The sequence below is a fragment of the Mytilus californianus genome, unplaced genomic scaffold (genome assembly GCF_021869535.1).
Source record: "Mytilus californianus isolate M0D057914Y unplaced genomic scaffold, xbMytCali1.0.p SCAF_8, whole genome shotgun sequence".
NCBI lineage: Eukaryota > Metazoa > Mollusca > Bivalvia > Mytilida > Mytilidae > Mytilus > Mytilus californianus.
In genome coordinates this window covers 103943894-103961892 of record NW_026262734.1, presented here as the reverse complement: position 1 = coordinate 103961892, position 17999 = coordinate 103943894, and the positions used below count along the sequence as shown (strand labels likewise).

Here is a 17999-nt window from a genome sequence, read left to right as displayed (position 1 = left end):
TAGTAGAATTAGAAGCGAGTTTATTATTTGTTTTGATAACGAAAACGGATTACAAACCACAAAATGATATCATTTGTACTATTTTGTCAATTAGTTATCAACAACACTTGATCTGCACGTGACAAAAATCCTTTTCCATTCTGTAGGTATGGCTGTTCATGAATATTTGTTGTGAAAAATAACGGTTAACGCGCCTCTTCAAACGCAAGTTTTGACCTGAACTTTAAATTTTTATGTTTGTGATTTAAGTCAGTTAAATACTGCAATTTTTTTTAATTTTGGTCCTGTTATATACATTGTTTCATTATACGATATTACATGGTAAGTGCACTTAATGTTGTGTTCAATGTTATGTCATGTGTTTTGTATTTTGGATTTTGTCCATGTTGTCCATTGCATGTAGTCAATTTAATAATTATTACATCTTGAAAGGCTATTTTAATTTTTTGCTGTTACGCTTTCCTAAATTAATCTCTTTTGTTTCTAAAGTTTTGTTCTCAATGGACTCTAATTGTTGTGCAATATCTAGATGTTAGGCAGACTTTAAAAACTGTATCTGTTGTATAGTTTGGGTAAGATCCTAATAAATGGATTCTATCCTCATTTATGCAGGGCTGCCAAGTCTCACGCATTGAGCGTGAGACTCACGCATTTTCATGCTTATTTGGCGGCATTTTCCTCTTTGATCTTTACGATTTTGGCCAAATCTCACGCATTTGCATTATTAAAAGTTGGCAGAACTGTTTATGGGTATTATGTAACCGGAGAGCATGATTTTCATTAGAGAATCACATGATCTCCTCTGGGACTCGAACCTGGGACCTCTGTGTTGCATTAGGCAGCACTTTATTTTACCGACAGAGATAAAGAAGTACTTCCCTAGTTCATTGTACAAAATGTAGCTCAACCACTTACGTCTGGCTAAGTATCTACTATGTGTACTAAGGAAAGCAATCCTGTCACACTTCAACCACCTCAAGAGTCATCATACCATTATGACTCAAACAACACATACCCTGGCTAGAAATCCTCTAACCACTGGGTTTTTAAATCGTTGGACACCAAATGTAACCAGAGAGCATGATGTTCACTACACAATCACATGGTCTCCTCTGGGATCTCTGTGTTACAAGGCAGTGCTTTAACCGACTCACAGAGCTAAAGAAGTATTTTCCTAGCTCAACCGCTTACGGTTGGCTAAGTATCTACTACGTGTACTAACATGACTAAGGGAATCAATCCTGTTACAATTATACCCCAAAATAGATATCAGTGATAAAGATAAAAAATTTGGATTTCAAGATGTTTGCTGTCTATCATGGCGCAAACATTCAGGTAAATGACGACATTTTACCCCAAAAGCATAATGAAAAGACCATGACTGAAATATCTTCATGGTGAAAGTTAAAAGCCTTCAAAAAGTAGGATTTTTGGAGTCTTTATCTTTGTATTCAGTTCTCATTTAAACTACATGTATGGTCTTAAGGGCATAAGATACAGTTACAGTGGAGGTAATGATGTCGCCAACATATTATGTTATTGTTTTACAACGCCAAACTGTGACATATTGGGAAAAGATGCATTTTTCTACTCATTTTAATCATTAGCTTGAAAATGAGTGCTGTTAAAATGACATTTGACTTGATTATAGATGAAGATTATTTATACCAATTTTTATGAGAAAGTCAGCGATTGAAATGTTTTTAATTTTACTAAATATATACCACAAAAATTGCTGTTTTTATTTGAAATTATGATGTTAATAAAAATTAATTATTTCCAAAGAATTGTAGAACAAATTAAGGGCATACTTGTGCAAATAAGGTACATGTGTATTCCAAATTTCGACCCAATTTATCTCTAAAAGTACACATGAAGGTATATATTTTATTACATATATTTGAATTGACAGGGTGTAAAAAAGCTTATATATAATGCAAATTTTTCTTAAAAAAGATCACTGTGGGATCAAACTGTATGGTATGCCCTGAAGAGGGAAAAATGTTCCCCTTTATATGAATGTTTGCGCCACATCATTCATTATGGTGAAATACATATTTCAGTTTTTTATCACTGCAGATTGATACCTGTAAAAAGGTCCCAACCCATATAAATGTATAGATGACTTTCAAATTCTTGCATTTTCCTGTACATTTCTTACATCACAATGCTTATATGTTATTATTTCACAGTAAGAACTGATTTTTCAATGACGCTATTTATGCTGATTGACATTGGGTTTACCGGTGTTACTTATTCATAAAAATGTTTGAGTTTGCAGTAAATTTCAATTGCTTAAATACAACATGTTTGTTTTCATTTGCATATACTTTCAAATTCATGTAACTGACACATGACTGATGGCATTAGTGATTTTTCTGTGAATTTTGGTTGCTAATACATGTATCATGAATATAAGCAACATTGCCATGATTGCACATACAACACGTGAAATTTGGACACATTATCAACTGCCCTTGCTACTGTATCATTTGCACTTAAAATTTGTTCTAGGCTATATATACATGCATTTCCCAAACATAAGTCTCACTTAAGGATTAAAACCACCTTTACACTCTTGACATGCTGAAAGAGATCTTTACCCAAGAGACTACTTTCTGTTTATCTCATAAGACTATCAACTCTCATGTACTGTAAATTCAGAAATTATTGCGTGCATTTATTATGGCAATTTTTGTAGAACATGTAGAATGGACAAAATGTGAGTTCCATTATTGCGATTTCAGGAAAATCTGCATACAGATATATGTATCAGATTTCAGAATGCGAGTTCTTATTCATTTGTTATTTATATTGCGATAATCACCAAGTTGCATTACCATGATTACTCAAATTAATAAAAACCTCGCAATAATTTCTGAATTTAAAGTATCTAAAATCTACATGTATCTCAGACCATGTCACTCTCTTTTATCACAAATCAGAGCAGACCTTAAACGTTAAAGCAACACATTTTTCAATCTTCAAATTCAGTCATGATTTTTAGTAAATACTGCAAAACTAAGGTTAATTACACTTTCAAATTTATTACAACAAAATCTGAAAATAGTTCAAATGATCAATAACGATGACCATTCATTAATTCTAAAGAAGTTCCATGTAAAAATGTATTAGGACTATCAAACGATATATGTTCAAATGTACATGATGTAGGTGCTAGGTAAAACCCTGAGGCAGATGCATTTTTAATGACGCACTCCTCAACTCATGACCTTTACGTGAATATAGATCCGGTGTTTACTGCTAACCTGATTTATCACACTTTTTGGTTTATTGCTTTATACATATATCATGTATATAGATGGGATGAATAATGCACAAACATTTACATTTTTAGTTTAATACTGGCAGATAATTAAATTTTACTAACTATTACTTTTTTTCTAAAATATTGTCATACATGTACATGCATGACATGTGTAAGTACTCTCGATTAAAAAAATCTCTCTAATTACATGAAACTGAGAAAATGATTTAATAAATCTTTTTAATTATTACAAGGAATGTGTAGCCATTCAACATGTTCAAAAACTAAATAACAAATATGTATCTTGAGGTTTATTTTAGATTTGACCTTGAACTTTTTCTTCATCTAAAAGTTCATTTGCAAGACAACATTTTGTTATTGATCTTTCCTAACCGGAATTTGGATACTGTGAAATCAACATGATTTACATTCATTAATTAGAAATTGATGGTTAAAGTGAATTAGATCATTGAACATGTTGAATTGGAATGAAATTGATTGATAAACATGATTAAGGCAGTTTACTAGCAAGTTATTGTCATTTCCGAACCATCACAAGAAAAGTGTGGGTATTCGTACATTGTATTTTAGTAAGGATTTGTTGTTTATGTATGAACTGTTTAGTCTCCAGACCATAGCCATGATGTCTCTGAGGGGGTTAATTAGGGGCCATGACACTCTGTCTTTAATAGCCCAACTTCAATCTAAATTTCAACTTTACTTAGTAAATTTTTGTTTTCAGGGTGAGAGGTCCTCCGAACATCAAAACCTCTCTGGCTATATGTGTGGTCTCTGACCAATGGCCATACAATCTTGCATAATATTTAAATTGTATTCTGTTTGAAATTTCAGCAAACTGTAAAAGTCCATAATCACATTCGATCAAAATTTTAATGGTAAAACATTTGCATCATGGCATTCATGAAAATTCACCTTTTAAAATACTATCTATAATGAGCAGACATTTTCCCATACTCATTAGCAAGCTCCAACTTGCATTATGCCTAGACAAATCTCCTGTTTTAATGAAAAAATGGTGTATTACAATCACTGGAATGTTTAGATACATGTACATTTTGAATAATGCTTGTAACATTTTAATTTAAGACCAAAATATCTTTAAAGCATGATAACTTACATATTTTGTATTATTAAACTTCATGTCAAAATGCCAGATTTTGATTGGTCAATACCAGGGAAACAATTTACTCTATCCCATGGCAAATACTCTATTACCCTTTACGGAGACGGTTGCTCAAGTGTCACTTTAATAAATACATATGATTGTTATGTACAAGACGTCATAGTTTATAACTTTGAATTTAAAATTTGATAGACAGTAATAACAGAACATTCAGTATAATCATTGATAATAAATCAAATAACACATAGCTGAGAGGGTGATAGAGCAGATTGTTACCCCTCGAAAAGACATTGTCAACCTTGGCTTCGCCTCAGTTGACAATGTTTTCTCGGGGTAACAATCTGCTCTATCATCCTCTCAGCTATGTGTTATTTATATAATGATGTCAAAGGGGCCTTGATGGCTGAGTGGTCTAAGAAGTCGAACTACTGTGTCACTAGTCTATCAACACTGAGGTTGTGAGTTCAAATCCCACACGTGGTAGGTGTGTTTGAATCCAATCTTAATTATCTAGGATTGTCAGTTTTCCTTCCGAAGGTCAGTTGATCTCTCTGGGTTTCTGCTTCCTCCACCAATAAAACTTGACTGCCACGAAATAGCTCGAAGTGCTGAAAGTGGAGTTGAACACCAATCAATAAATCAATCAATAATTATGTCACACTATGTTACAAGCTGTATCAAGATAAAACAATAAAATATTCTTTGCCTTTTATCATATTTTTTGCATTCAACTTGTTGACGGTAGAAAATGTCTCCAACATTCATTTTCTAGTAAGGTACTGTAAATTCAGAAATTATTGCGATGTTTTTATTATTGTGAAAAATGCAACAGGAGTTATAATCGCAATAATTTAAATTTGCATTTTGAAATTTTTTATATGAATTAAACAGGATTTTTCTCAATATCGCAAAAATTAAAATCGCATTTTAGTCTAAAATGACAAAATCGCAATAATAAACTTATGCACGCAATAATTTCTGAATTTACAGTATTCATGGATCAATCTAATATTTTAAGCAAAGATCATGAAGATAAATACATATATATATCATCATTTACAAAGTGTTCACTTTTTTCATTAAATATAATCAGGGACTCTACCGTACTACAGATTCACCAGGTCTTGGTTCACTTTCGTTTAAATAAAATATGAACTAAGTAAATAATCTTTTACAGTGATGCTTTACCCTTAAATAAAATAGACAAAACTACAAAAATCCCACTAATCTTAGGAATATGTGACCATGAATTTGTTATAACATGGAAGTATTATACTGTCAGTAGAATACTTCCATGTTATAATTACCATCATTGTGACCATTATCTGAAACTGTAGGAATTTACAGCTATACAACTTTTAATTCCTCATCATATTTCTTTTATTTTTTATCAATAGAAAATCTATTCTATCCTTTATTATAACCACTATATAATGATATATATCCAAATTATCAGTCTTTTCAGAGTTTTACTAAAACTTTGAAGAAGTCATTTGATTTTTAAGAGTTGAAGGCAGGGATTTCATTGTAAGAGGAGCTTGTATTGCTATAAAAATCTTTTTAAATTATATTAATCTGACAGAAGAGTAGACAGCCAAAATCCTGGAAATTTTTTTAAGCTGTATTAATCAATCAGATCTAAAGACACATTATATGTTTGTAATAAATTTTATATCACTTAGCTCTTAGAATTTATTTTGATTCCCAATTTGTGTGTTTGTAATTTTTTCCTCTACATTATCATGATTATGTCATGTATGTTTATTAAGGGAGATAACTGATGTCAAAATAAAAATTTGAGACTCAAAATGATCATGATGATTTTATAAAACATTAAAAACGATCATCATTTTGTATTTTTATACATTTAAGGCAATAAGGAAATCATTGCTTTGACTATCAGAAATTAGAAGATAATTCTTACTCTTTAAAGCGAAACTAAGATGGACTAAAATGTAGACACACAAAAAATGTGTAACAGTAAAGTTTGTAACCTAGGCCACAGAAACAATGGGGAAGTCAGATAATTTCTACAGCATGTATAGTTCTCTAATTTTCAAGTCTTTATGTTTAACTGACCAATATTCAAGTAGAATAAATATTTTGTATTGACAGTTTTTAGATTCTTTGTCAGTTCAAATTAAAGTTTAATCCCCATGTAATGATATTCATGATAACGTATAACAAGATGGGTGTTGATAGATGTCAAGCTAAAGTTGAACTTTAATGTAGACTTTATTGTCATTTAAATTCAGAAATCACTTTATAAATGACAAGATTTATTACTTGGTCTTTTATTAATCTAGATAAAAGATAGAGTTTAAATGGCCATCAGTTCTGTTAAGACAAACGTTAGATAAAATGTCTTAAACAAGTTTAAAGTTGATGTTTTCCCAACAAGCTTAGCATTCTCAGGTATGTCATGTATGTTAAATATTTTAAATGACGATCCAAAACCTACACATATAGATCTTTATTTTAACAACTTATATTCTTGATAGCAAAAATACAGCTTTATGCTTCATTTTGTTTTTCTATAATTTAAAAAGCTAATAATTTTCTTGATCACTCTGTGAACACAGGTTAAAAAAATGTACTGTTTTAATATCCATTAAATTGTAGCACTGTGATTGTTGTAACTATGGTTACATGATACTAATTTAGGGGTGGGGGGATGGAAGAAAGATCCAGGGAAAAGGACAAAACACTTTTTTTTTTCTCACCTAAATCAGTTAATTATTAAGTACCTATATGACCTTTAACAATTGATATATATATAAAACCCATCGGAACCATACATGTAATAAGGTAGGATAAATAAAATGAGAATTATTTAGAGGGATCAATTAAGTATGGTCTATAGTATTAAAAATATATAATAAAAACAAAAATATACTGAAAAAATAACCAAAAAATATTGAACTATAAAATTAAAGTAATAACTAGTTTTGATAGAAATCATGTTTACTATAGCCTTTAAGTAAAATCACCTAAATCCTGTTAGTACTCATTCCATGTTTGCTTGTTTTTTGGGGGAGAGGGTTATTGTTGAAATAATGTCCTAAGATCAGTCAAGGGTGTAACTTGATTAAGTTATTAGAGAAAAATAACATACATGTGTTATTATGGATACTTTCTCTTAATTTGTAGTAACATATGTTTTTTATCAGTTAAATGTACCATAAATTTTTTTATTTTCAGTGGGCACTTGGGAATTCTTGAAACTTGCGCAGTAACTTAATACATAACCTTGAAAACTAATTTTCCAATTAAATTAATACATTTTTGATCAACCATGGTAAATCAATGAGACAAGGCTTTTAAGTAATAACTTAGCTGTAATAACAATGCTTAGTTATTACAGGCATTTAACTTATTACATGAGACATTTGGGAATGACTTAAGGAAGCTTGCGCAGAACCTCATTACATGCTCTTATCATTATTTATTACAATAAATTAAAATACATTGTGATATATGTAGGAGAAAAGGCTTTGAAGAGATGTAGAGAAGCTGTAATAACACCCTTTAGTTATTACAGGCATACTTTTTCTGTAATAACATGGGTGTGTTATGCATGATTGGCAAACTATGGGCTGTTATATCTTTCTAAAGTTTAATATACATAAAGACAATTATAATATCAATAGAACTAGTACACGATTTAACAAAATAAAGGATGTATAATGCCCCTTTGAAACATGTAACATACATATGTTATCACAGATTTTTGATTTTTTAGCCCTCAATAACAAATGTGTGTTATTTTTCTCTAATAACTTATTTAAGTTAGACCCTTGACTGAAGATAATTGATTAGATTGATTGATTGTTGGTTGCTTAATGTCTAGTGGCAAATATTTTATGCATATTCAGGACAATAATTGATTAGAAGATTTGGAAAGATAAACAATGCTAAAATTAACAATCAATCAATCATTTTTTAATAGTTTAAAATTACAAAATTGTATCTTGAAAGAAGATTCCCATGATAGTAACAAATAATCTGAGAAAGATTACAAACCTCAACTTTTGAATTTCATTTTTTAGTTGTATTTCAAAATATCTGGCAAGGACAGTATATTCAAATGAAGTATATACACCGCTGATTATTTCTGATATATATATATTCTTTTTTTTTTTAAATTGGCCAACACTAGTAAGGGTCACCATCTTCTGTTGGCCTGTAGATATTTTCAAATGTCAATATTTTCTTGACCCACTGCCATTTTGGTATTTTCCAGTATTTATATTAATTTCTACCTTTGTGAATCTCAAGCTTTTACAGTTATTAGTATTTATTTATTTCCAGAAGAATGGAGTCTCCTCCATTGGAAGAATCTAATCAGGTAGAAGATATTGGTGCAATCGGAGACACTTCCAAAACAACAAAGACAACAGAGCAAGACACTGAGTCCTCTAAAGACAGGACTGAAATTCAGCAAGACAGTGAGTCCCCTAAAGAAATTAAAACTGAGGATCAAGGAGATACTGGGCTTTTTAAAGACATAAGAACTGAGGTTCAAGGAGACACTGATCCTTCTAAAGACATAAGAATTGGGGTTCAAGGAGACACTGAGCCTATCAAAGACATTAAAACTGAGATTCAAGGAGACTCTGAGCATTCTGAAGACATCAGAACTGAGAGTCAGGAAAATGATTATGAGAATGACACTTTTGAAGATGAAGGTTCAGAAATAACTGAATCCATAAAGGAAGAGATTCAATCTGAATCTGAAAGCTGTGACAGTAAAACATTTGGCTCTGATAATGGGCAAAATATTGTCACAAGTGAAGTTAAAAAAGATGAGATAGGAATTGTGGATGAAATGAGTGATAGTCATGATAGTAAGCAGAAAGAAGAAATGGAAGGTGATGAAACAAGTCAGCAGTCTGTTAGCATGGTTAAGGCAGTCACAGAATATCATCAGTATGTAAATGTTGAAATCACTACTGATGAGGATGATGATAAAAAAGAATTTATAGTAGATGAAAAGATTACAACAACTGAAACTAAAGCAAGCACAGACATTGGTGCTGTAAAAGATGAAACTAAATCTAAGGAAGAAATAGTTAGTTCAGAGGAAAGCAGTGTTAATGATGATGAAAATGGAAATTTTCAGGAAATATCAGAAGAACTTTTGATGGTGAAGCAGAAAACTGTTTCTGACCATGTAGATTCTGGAAGTGAAACTAATCAGATCGATGAAAGAAATAGCATTAAATCGGAAGAACATTTTGATTCCTTTGATAGCTCATCGGGAAATGTGCAAAATATAAAAACAGAAGAAATAAAAAAAGATAACTTAGAAGATCAAACTGTGCATTCTGAAAAAGATCCGAATTTAGAAAAACCTGAGAATGAGATAATTGTCATGGAAACTGAATTTAAACCAGAGGAAAGGGAAAATGAAGAAGAAGATGAGGATAAAAGCAGTGCTACTGACACCAGTAATTTGGCAAATATAATCGTCAAACATGTCCTCGATACAGCTGTGTCTACTTTTAATAATGATACTTCCTTTTCTTCTGATGAAGGACTTGAAAATGATGAAGAATCAGTATTAAAAGAAAGGTTGACAACAGAGGTAGATGAAAGTCAAATTAAACATCCAGATGACAAAGATGAGATTGAAATAGATGAAAGAAAAGAATGGTCTCAAACAGTTGTTGATTCATTGACAAGAGAAGAATGCCTGCCCTCTGGTGAGGAAAGTGCAGATGGACAGGAAGTTGAATTTGATGAGAATGGGAACAGGAGAGGAGAGCCTGAAATTACAGCAAATCCAGTTGCTATGGAAATTGCAGTTTCAATGGTTATTGATAGAAAAGAAGCAGAAGCAACTCGGGTAACAGATCAGATTCAGGAAGATATTAAAGAAATTTCTGAGCACATTAGTTTAAACGATACAATTGAAACAGAACAAAATGCTTCAAGAACCGTAGAAAATGGAGATGAACATTTGTCTTCTGAAAATGAGGCAGATATCCAATCATCAGTTGAACCTCAAAAGAAAAACATCTATGAACGACAACAAAGTGAAGAGGCTTGTGGAAGTCAAGGAATGCCAAAACTTGATCCTCTTCCAAATTATCCAGACTATCCAATTAACTATGGAAATTATAAAGTTTGTCGTAAGTTATCTCCCCGTGAAAAAGAATGTATAATCATTGATACTGGTGAAATATTAACATGTAAGGATAAAAGTCAGGAGCAGAAAGAAATACTTCAAGGTCAAGGTGACCCAAGTGAAAATTTTTGCAAACGTTCTAGTACACCCCAACAAACTATGAACAACTCTAGGGAAATTTTTGGAATTGAAAATAATCGTTCTCCACAAAGAAATGGAGAGAGCTCATTTAGAATAATGAAAAATTCATACGATTTAAGGCAGAGCCCTGTTACATCTCCCAGGGACCAGTATAAGGCAAATAATATAACAAGAGATCAAACAGCCAGTAATCCAAATGTGACAGAAAACATTGGTTATGCTCATGTTAATCTTTCACAATCAAAGTACCCAGACGAAGATGCAGGAACATCAAGTGTTCCAGCAAACCAGCATGTTTTGTTCAAACATCATGATGATCATGATTATGAAACAAGCAGACGACAATTAAGAAATGAAGATAATTTACAAAAACTGAACAATGAAAGTGATTTAAGGCATGGAATACAGCCAGGGAGTAGAATGCAACACATGGACCATTCACCATCAAGAAATCTATACAATACACAAGGAGAAATTGATTTATCAGATCCTAGTGTTATGGTAAGATACCAAAGAAACATTCTTTCACAAAATTTACATCAAAATTTTGCAAATGCTTCTGCACCCGAAGTTAGTATGGATCATTCACATTCTACCAATCCATTGAGGATGTCAGAAACAGATACTGCTCTATTGTCACAACTGTATGCCAGATATGGAAACTTGTCCTCACAGAGCAGGAATATGACTGGATCTTACAGTCATGACAGTGATGAGAGAGAGATTTCAACTTCAACAGATGCTATATCAACCCCTCCAAGATCAGGCCCTGTACCTGGTTATAGAACCTTACATGAACAACAGGTAAAACTATACAGTGACTGTAGACATGGTAGAATTTGAATACTGTAAACTAACTTATTTGCATGGATACTTTTTTGGGGGGGATTAGTCCTTTTCAGCAGATTTAGTGCTGATGACCATAATGACTATTCACAATTTTCTAACTTTGTGTATACATCATCATGATCTTGTACATTTTAAGAGGAGATTCAAGTTAAATCCATGCGAGACATATCTCTGTGTCAACAGTTTATTTTGATATTTGGAGATTTTGGTGTTAATGACAAGTCTTTCAATAGATTTTATTTTATATATTCACATCAGATTTATTACTTAAACAAGTGATTTCAGAGTCACTTACATTGTATTATTATGGATTTAAAAAATAGAAAAATGATATCTTAATTTGACACTGAATCTTTTTTTTAGCTCACCTGGCCCAAAAGGGCCAAGTGAGCTTTTCTCATCACTTGGCGTCTGTCGTTCGTCCTTCGTCGTCCCTTAACTTTTACAAAAATCTTCTCCTCTGAAACTACTGGGCCAAATTTAACCAAACTTGGCCTAAATCATCCTTAGGGTATCTAGATTATGTATATGATGACCCCGTTCATCAACCAAGATGGCTGCCATGGCTAAAAATAGAACATGGGGTAAAATGCAGTTTTTGGCTTATCTCTGAAACTAAAGCATTTAGAGCAAATCTGACATGGGGTAAAAATGTTAATCAGGTCAAGATCTATCTGCCCTTAAGTTTTCAAATGCATCAGACAACCTGTTGATGGGTTGCTGCCCCTGAATTGGTAATTTTTTGGTTATTATCTTGAATACTATAATAGATAGAGATAAACTGTAAACAGCAAAATTGTTAAGCAAAGTAAGGTCTACAAATAAGTCAACATGATCAAATGGTCAATTGACCCCTTAAGGAGTTATTGCCCTTCAAGGTCATTTTTTTGTAAATTTTTGTGATCTTTTACAAAAATCTTCTCCTCTAAAACTAATGAGATAAATTTAACCAAACTTGACCACAATCATCATTAGGGTATGTAGTTAAAAAAAAATTATCAGATGACCCCGCCTACCAACCAACATGGCTGACATGGCTAAAAATAGAACATAGGGGTAAAATGCAAGTTTTGTCTATTATTTTTTGAACTGTTATAAATAGAGAAAATCTGAAAGGAGCAAAAGTGTTCAGAATAATGAGCTCTACCAAGTGTCCATATACGTCAAAACTGTTAGACAAATTCTTATAGGAGTTATTGCCCATAAATGACAAATTTTACCATTTTTTTTTTTCCATTTTTGCCTATTAACATGAAAACTATGATATTTAGAGAAAAACTAATTTTTTTCTGTTATGCCTTATATGATTTAAATTATAATAGATAAATAAACACTTTAAATCACAAAAATGATCAGCAAGGCAAGATCTATTAATAAGTCAAAGAAACTAAACAGACTAAAAAGATCAGTAATACAAGATCAACAAAATGGAGATTTTTGTCACGAAGTCTATTCTCGTCTACAATGTTGGAGAGTGTCCTTTGTTTGATATGCCCATAGACCAAGGTGAGCGACACAGGCTCTTTAGAGCCTCTAGTTTAAAAATCACTTAAAAAATTTAACTTTTTTGAGAAGTAAAGATTTGAACACTTATAAATTTTATATATATGAAAATAATAATGTAAGTCATCATACATGTCATAACTTGTTTTTAATTTATTCTCAAAGCTTAATTTTGTCGGGGTTAAAAAAAAAGACTGTAATTCCTGGCATCAAAGCCCCCTAATTATAAACATGTTAATATGCCCTCTTATCAATGCAATGTTCATTAAATTTTTTACAGTTTATTTGAATTATCCCCGGTAAGCATTATCTGGAACATTTTATCAAAACATTACAAAACCTTGAACTCTACTATCATTCTGAAAATTAAGAGGTCAATTTAGGTACTACAATTTAAATTTATTGACCTCTGTCTGAAATTCAGATTCTGAATGATAGAGTTATTCATGAATAATTCATTTAAGAAAAATTCCAACATGTCCAAAGGGGGCTTTTTAAAGCTTCTGGTAAAAAGTATCTGAAATTTTTATTTGACATTATTTGGCAAATTCATGAAAATTGTATTTGAGGATCAAAAGAAAAGTCAAAATCACTTAGAGCTCTATATACTGTATAGACAACTGTCTATTGTTGAAGACTGTAAATTATCCTTTAGATGTCTTTTGCTTCTTTCTATTCTTGGTTTGGTGTCTCATTGACATATATATCTCACATCTCAAAGTTACCCCATTTTATATTTTCACTATTTCTTCAGAACACATGGATGCAGATGTTCAAAACATTAGAAGAGAAACATCAACTTGATCTCCAACAGCAGAATCGACTTCACAAAGAATCTTTATTTAATTTACAACAACATATGGAGAATGAGCTATTTGACCAACAGAAAAACTTTCGTCAGAAACTGACTACACATAAAGAAGCACTTTCTCACTCTCTAAATCGCTCATTAAGTCCTATAAACTCAGTTCATGACGAGCATAGTAAATCTTATTCAAGGATGAATGACTCACAAATTTCACGGACAGCTGAAAATCTCCCCCAAGGTAGAGATGGTACATTATCATATCAAGAAACATTTCAAACCCACAATTCTTTGCTTCGAAATCGTTCACCATCTTGGCGGGAAATCTATAAGGAGATCCGTGGCGTTGATGCAAGTGATTGTGATGAAGATCACTCACCAAGGGAAACTGTTAGAAGGTCCTTGAATAGAGATTTTTCTAATTCACCGGAAAGGTCAAGGTCAAACATCGAAGGACAAGGCCAAAAGGAGAATAATTTGACAAGACAATCTTTATCACCAAGGGAGAGACCTACAAGATCAAGCCATCAAGAACCACCAAGGGCTGGTGTTTACAGTAGTCCTATGCCAATCTTGAGAGGAAAAGTAAACAACACTGAGGTACTTAATTTGTTCTGATGATATATGCTGCTTCTATAAACAAATAAAGTAATAAATACTCTAAATTCAGAAATTTTTGCAATGTTTTGATTGTTATGAAAATTGTGACAAGATAGGTTTCGCAAAAATAGTAACTCACATTTTAACATTTGATAGTACTCTGTATGTATTCAGCATTTCCTGAAATAGCATTATTTAATTTACATTTTTGTCCATTGGTCATGTTGTTCACACAAAAGTTTCTATATTTACATGTACAGTAACTAAATAACGTAAAAAAGAGTCATATACCATATTCACTAAGTTTTGAAGTTCTTTCATTTAACATGTTTAAAGATACAAGATTTAAAATGTAAATTTTTCAGAACACTAAAGCATACTTTTTCAATATTTGAATTTTTTTTTTATCTAAAAATTTTTGTTTGTAATGGGGCACACAGAATTGTGACTCTCAGATGTCCTCAGATCCCCATACTTCATTTTGTTGATTAGGATAAATTTAGGCATGACTTTATTTTTTATGTTGTTGGGTTGATATCTCATTGGTGTATACCCTACATCGTTTAATCCTATAAATATAAATGTTTTATCATATGACAAATTTTCACATGGGATAATGAAATAATCTCCTTTTTTTAGGCAGTTAAGCTGCCTTATGCTAGCACCCTAGATTTGTGTTCTTCCCAACGAATATTGAAACAAGTGCCATTGTTATAATCTAGCAGGCTAATATGTTATTTATAACTAATTGGACATTTTTTTCATACTTTTAATTCTGGAATACAAAAAATATGACCAGAATAACCTTAAATGATCGTCGAACGACCCATAATATTTGAAGTTGCACATAGAAAATAGTGCTCAATAGAAATCCGTACGTAGTTTATTATCCCCTGTGCTTTTGGCTAAGATGTCAAAGAACAATTGTATGAAATATTTCATCGCCGAAAATCTGCATTTACAAGTCTTTTATATTTCCCAAATAGCAAAATGCGCAGGAATATTGTTCATGTACACCAAATCTCTATGACAGAGGAAATAAAGTTATATATAGTAGTCTAAGTTGGCGGTAATTTTAACTTACACTTGTTGTTATTTATGAATGAAAAAGTACCGGAAATCTACGTAATCAACGTCGACCAATCAGGTCGATGTTTTAAGAAATGCGGAACAACTCGTCCCAGAGACAAGTTGGACCGTCTAAGAAGACGACTCGGACCGCTTGTCAGATTTACTTAGGGATTCATAAAATGTAAGACTAACATGTCTAGCGGAGCCATCAATCTTTCGTTTGTGCATTGGGGACTATTTAATGGTATTTTGAGGGGTCTAAAGAAGGGAGGGGTTTACTGTAGAACCCTATGGGATTTTATTATTTTTTTTATTTTTTAATGACTATTACTCGAAAACAGTAAATGATAGACACACGCGGTCTTCAGTAATGAGATCAGGACAATAAAACAAATCAAATAAAATATAGGGTGAGTCCCTGGGGGTCATCTCACCCCCTTCAATTTGAAAATGTGCTTTTATCTTGTGAATGGTCGTGATCCCCACCCCTAAACCAAATATATACTTGTATGGGACAATAAAACAAATCAAATGAAAATAATTTGGGGAGTCCCCGGGGTTACCCCGCCCCCTTCTGTTTGAGAACTTGTAAACGATCGAGATCCCCACCCCTAAACCATATATATTTATGTATGGGACAATATCACAAATCAAATGAAATATAGGGAGAGTCCCTGGGGGTCACCCCACCCCCTCCTGTTTGAGAACTTGAAAACGGTCGAGATCCCCACCCCTAAACCATATATATTCATGTATGGGACAATATAACAAATCAAATGAAATAAAGGGAGTCCTGGGGTCACCCCACCCCTCCTGTTTGAGAACTTGTAAACGATCGAGATCCCCACCCCTAAACCCAATATATTCATGTATGGGACAATATAACAAATCAAATGAAATATAGGGGGAGTCCCTTGGGTCACACCACCCCTCCTGTTTGAGAACTTGTAAACGGTTGACATACCCACTCCTAAACCATATTTATTCACGTTCGTCATTTCAAAAAGATTTGATTGACATACTGGGTCAATCTCCTAGGCGTTACATATGCATATCACTTTACTAGACCAAACCAATAAGTACTGGACTTTGCCCAATGTCAGGCGACCATGGGAATGACGAATTATGGGAGCTTTGTTTAAGAGACTTCATGACAGCATCCTGTTACAATTGTTTCTTGTTTATTATAAAATTTTATTGATGCAAAAAATGAGTCTAGGTTAATTGAATTTACTTCAAATTACTTTTAAATTATTTATGGGCCTATAAAAATTTTCATTTATGGCTCATTTTAAAGAAAACATATAAATCTTTCAAGCAGTGTAAATTTTAGCTCAAGAATGTTTGACCAACTGTTTTATAATCACCTGTCATTTTATTCCAAACTTGGTATGGAGTGACATCATGGACTTGGGGTGAAGGTGGGGATCCCTGTAGTAGTAAACATTTGTCTGATTTGTGTCTCATAACTTTTGTACTGTAGAACACAAACTCAGTGTTCCTTCTAGGGAAGCAAGTCTATTCATTCTATTACAAACTCGTACTACGTCAACTTGTACCATTGAAAGTCAACTGGTACCAACGTTAACTACCAACTAGAACAACTGCAATCATTGCGAACTTGTACCGCTGCAGACTCACCATTAAAAATATACATTGATATATGCGTTGCTTTTGAAAACCTTGATAAAATATTAGTTAATTTGCCTTAATAATAAATTCATTAGATAAACATAAATGTACAATATACGAATGTTTAATGTTTGTTCTTTCAAATCTTGGGGAAAAAAATTGAAGCAACACTGCCACAGTTTTCATAACTACGTTTGCCTTGGTTTTTGGTTAACTGCCTGAAGCGCTTACAGTGCTTTGATTTTATAAAGTGTATTATTTTTTTCAAATTTTCATTTTTTTTTTGTCTTTTATAACAGCAAGAAATAGAACCCACAGTGACCCCTCCAAGGAGAGAGGACAGAAATTTTAATAGTGGTGACAGAGTAACCTCCCCTTCAATGAGTGAGAAGAAACAGAGTTCATCACTGCAGCGTCTGTTAGAAAGTCATCACCAAGAACGACTACAGCAGCAGGCACAGAGAGATGTGGAGCTGGCTGGAGATTCTACTAATGCTGATGATGTATTTTTATCTGCAAGGTAAAAAATAAAATTCTGAACAGTTAACATACATGCATGATTGTCTTGATTGGGATCTTCATTTCTGTATTCTTAAATGTTAAGGTAATTATTTATACATGTTATAATGTTTTTTTTTATATTTTGCACAATATTCTCCCTTTTTATCATTTTAGCACTCCGTTATTCTCTATTCCTTATTTTTTCAGCCAATTTTTTCAGAATTATTTATTTCTTGTCTGATTATTGTCTATGCTGTAAATCCCATAAATATTCTCATACATGTGCATGTCTTTTGATTTTCAATTGATCAAGAAAAAAGGTATTTTAGTACTCGCAATTTTAGTGAATCTTCAT

General features: G+C 32.3%; 1 protein-coding gene across 1 annotated transcript in view; it reads left to right on the top strand.

Annotated features, from left to right (window-relative positions):
- Positions 1 to 12: 12 nt before the first annotated feature.
- The window catches only part of LOC127712943 (uncharacterized), a 34354-nt gene continuing 16367 nt past the window's right edge, over positions 13 to 17999 (top strand). The window contains exons 1-4 of the mRNA XM_052219529.1: positions 13 to 146; positions 8724 to 11487; positions 13790 to 14440; positions 17443 to 17663. Coding sequence (XP_052075489.1) covers positions 8728 to 11487; positions 13790 to 14440; positions 17443 to 17663 — 3632 coding nt within the window. The 5' untranslated portion in view covers positions 13 to 146; positions 8724 to 8727. The remainder of the gene's footprint in view (positions 147 to 8723; positions 11488 to 13789; positions 14441 to 17442; positions 17664 to 17999) is intronic.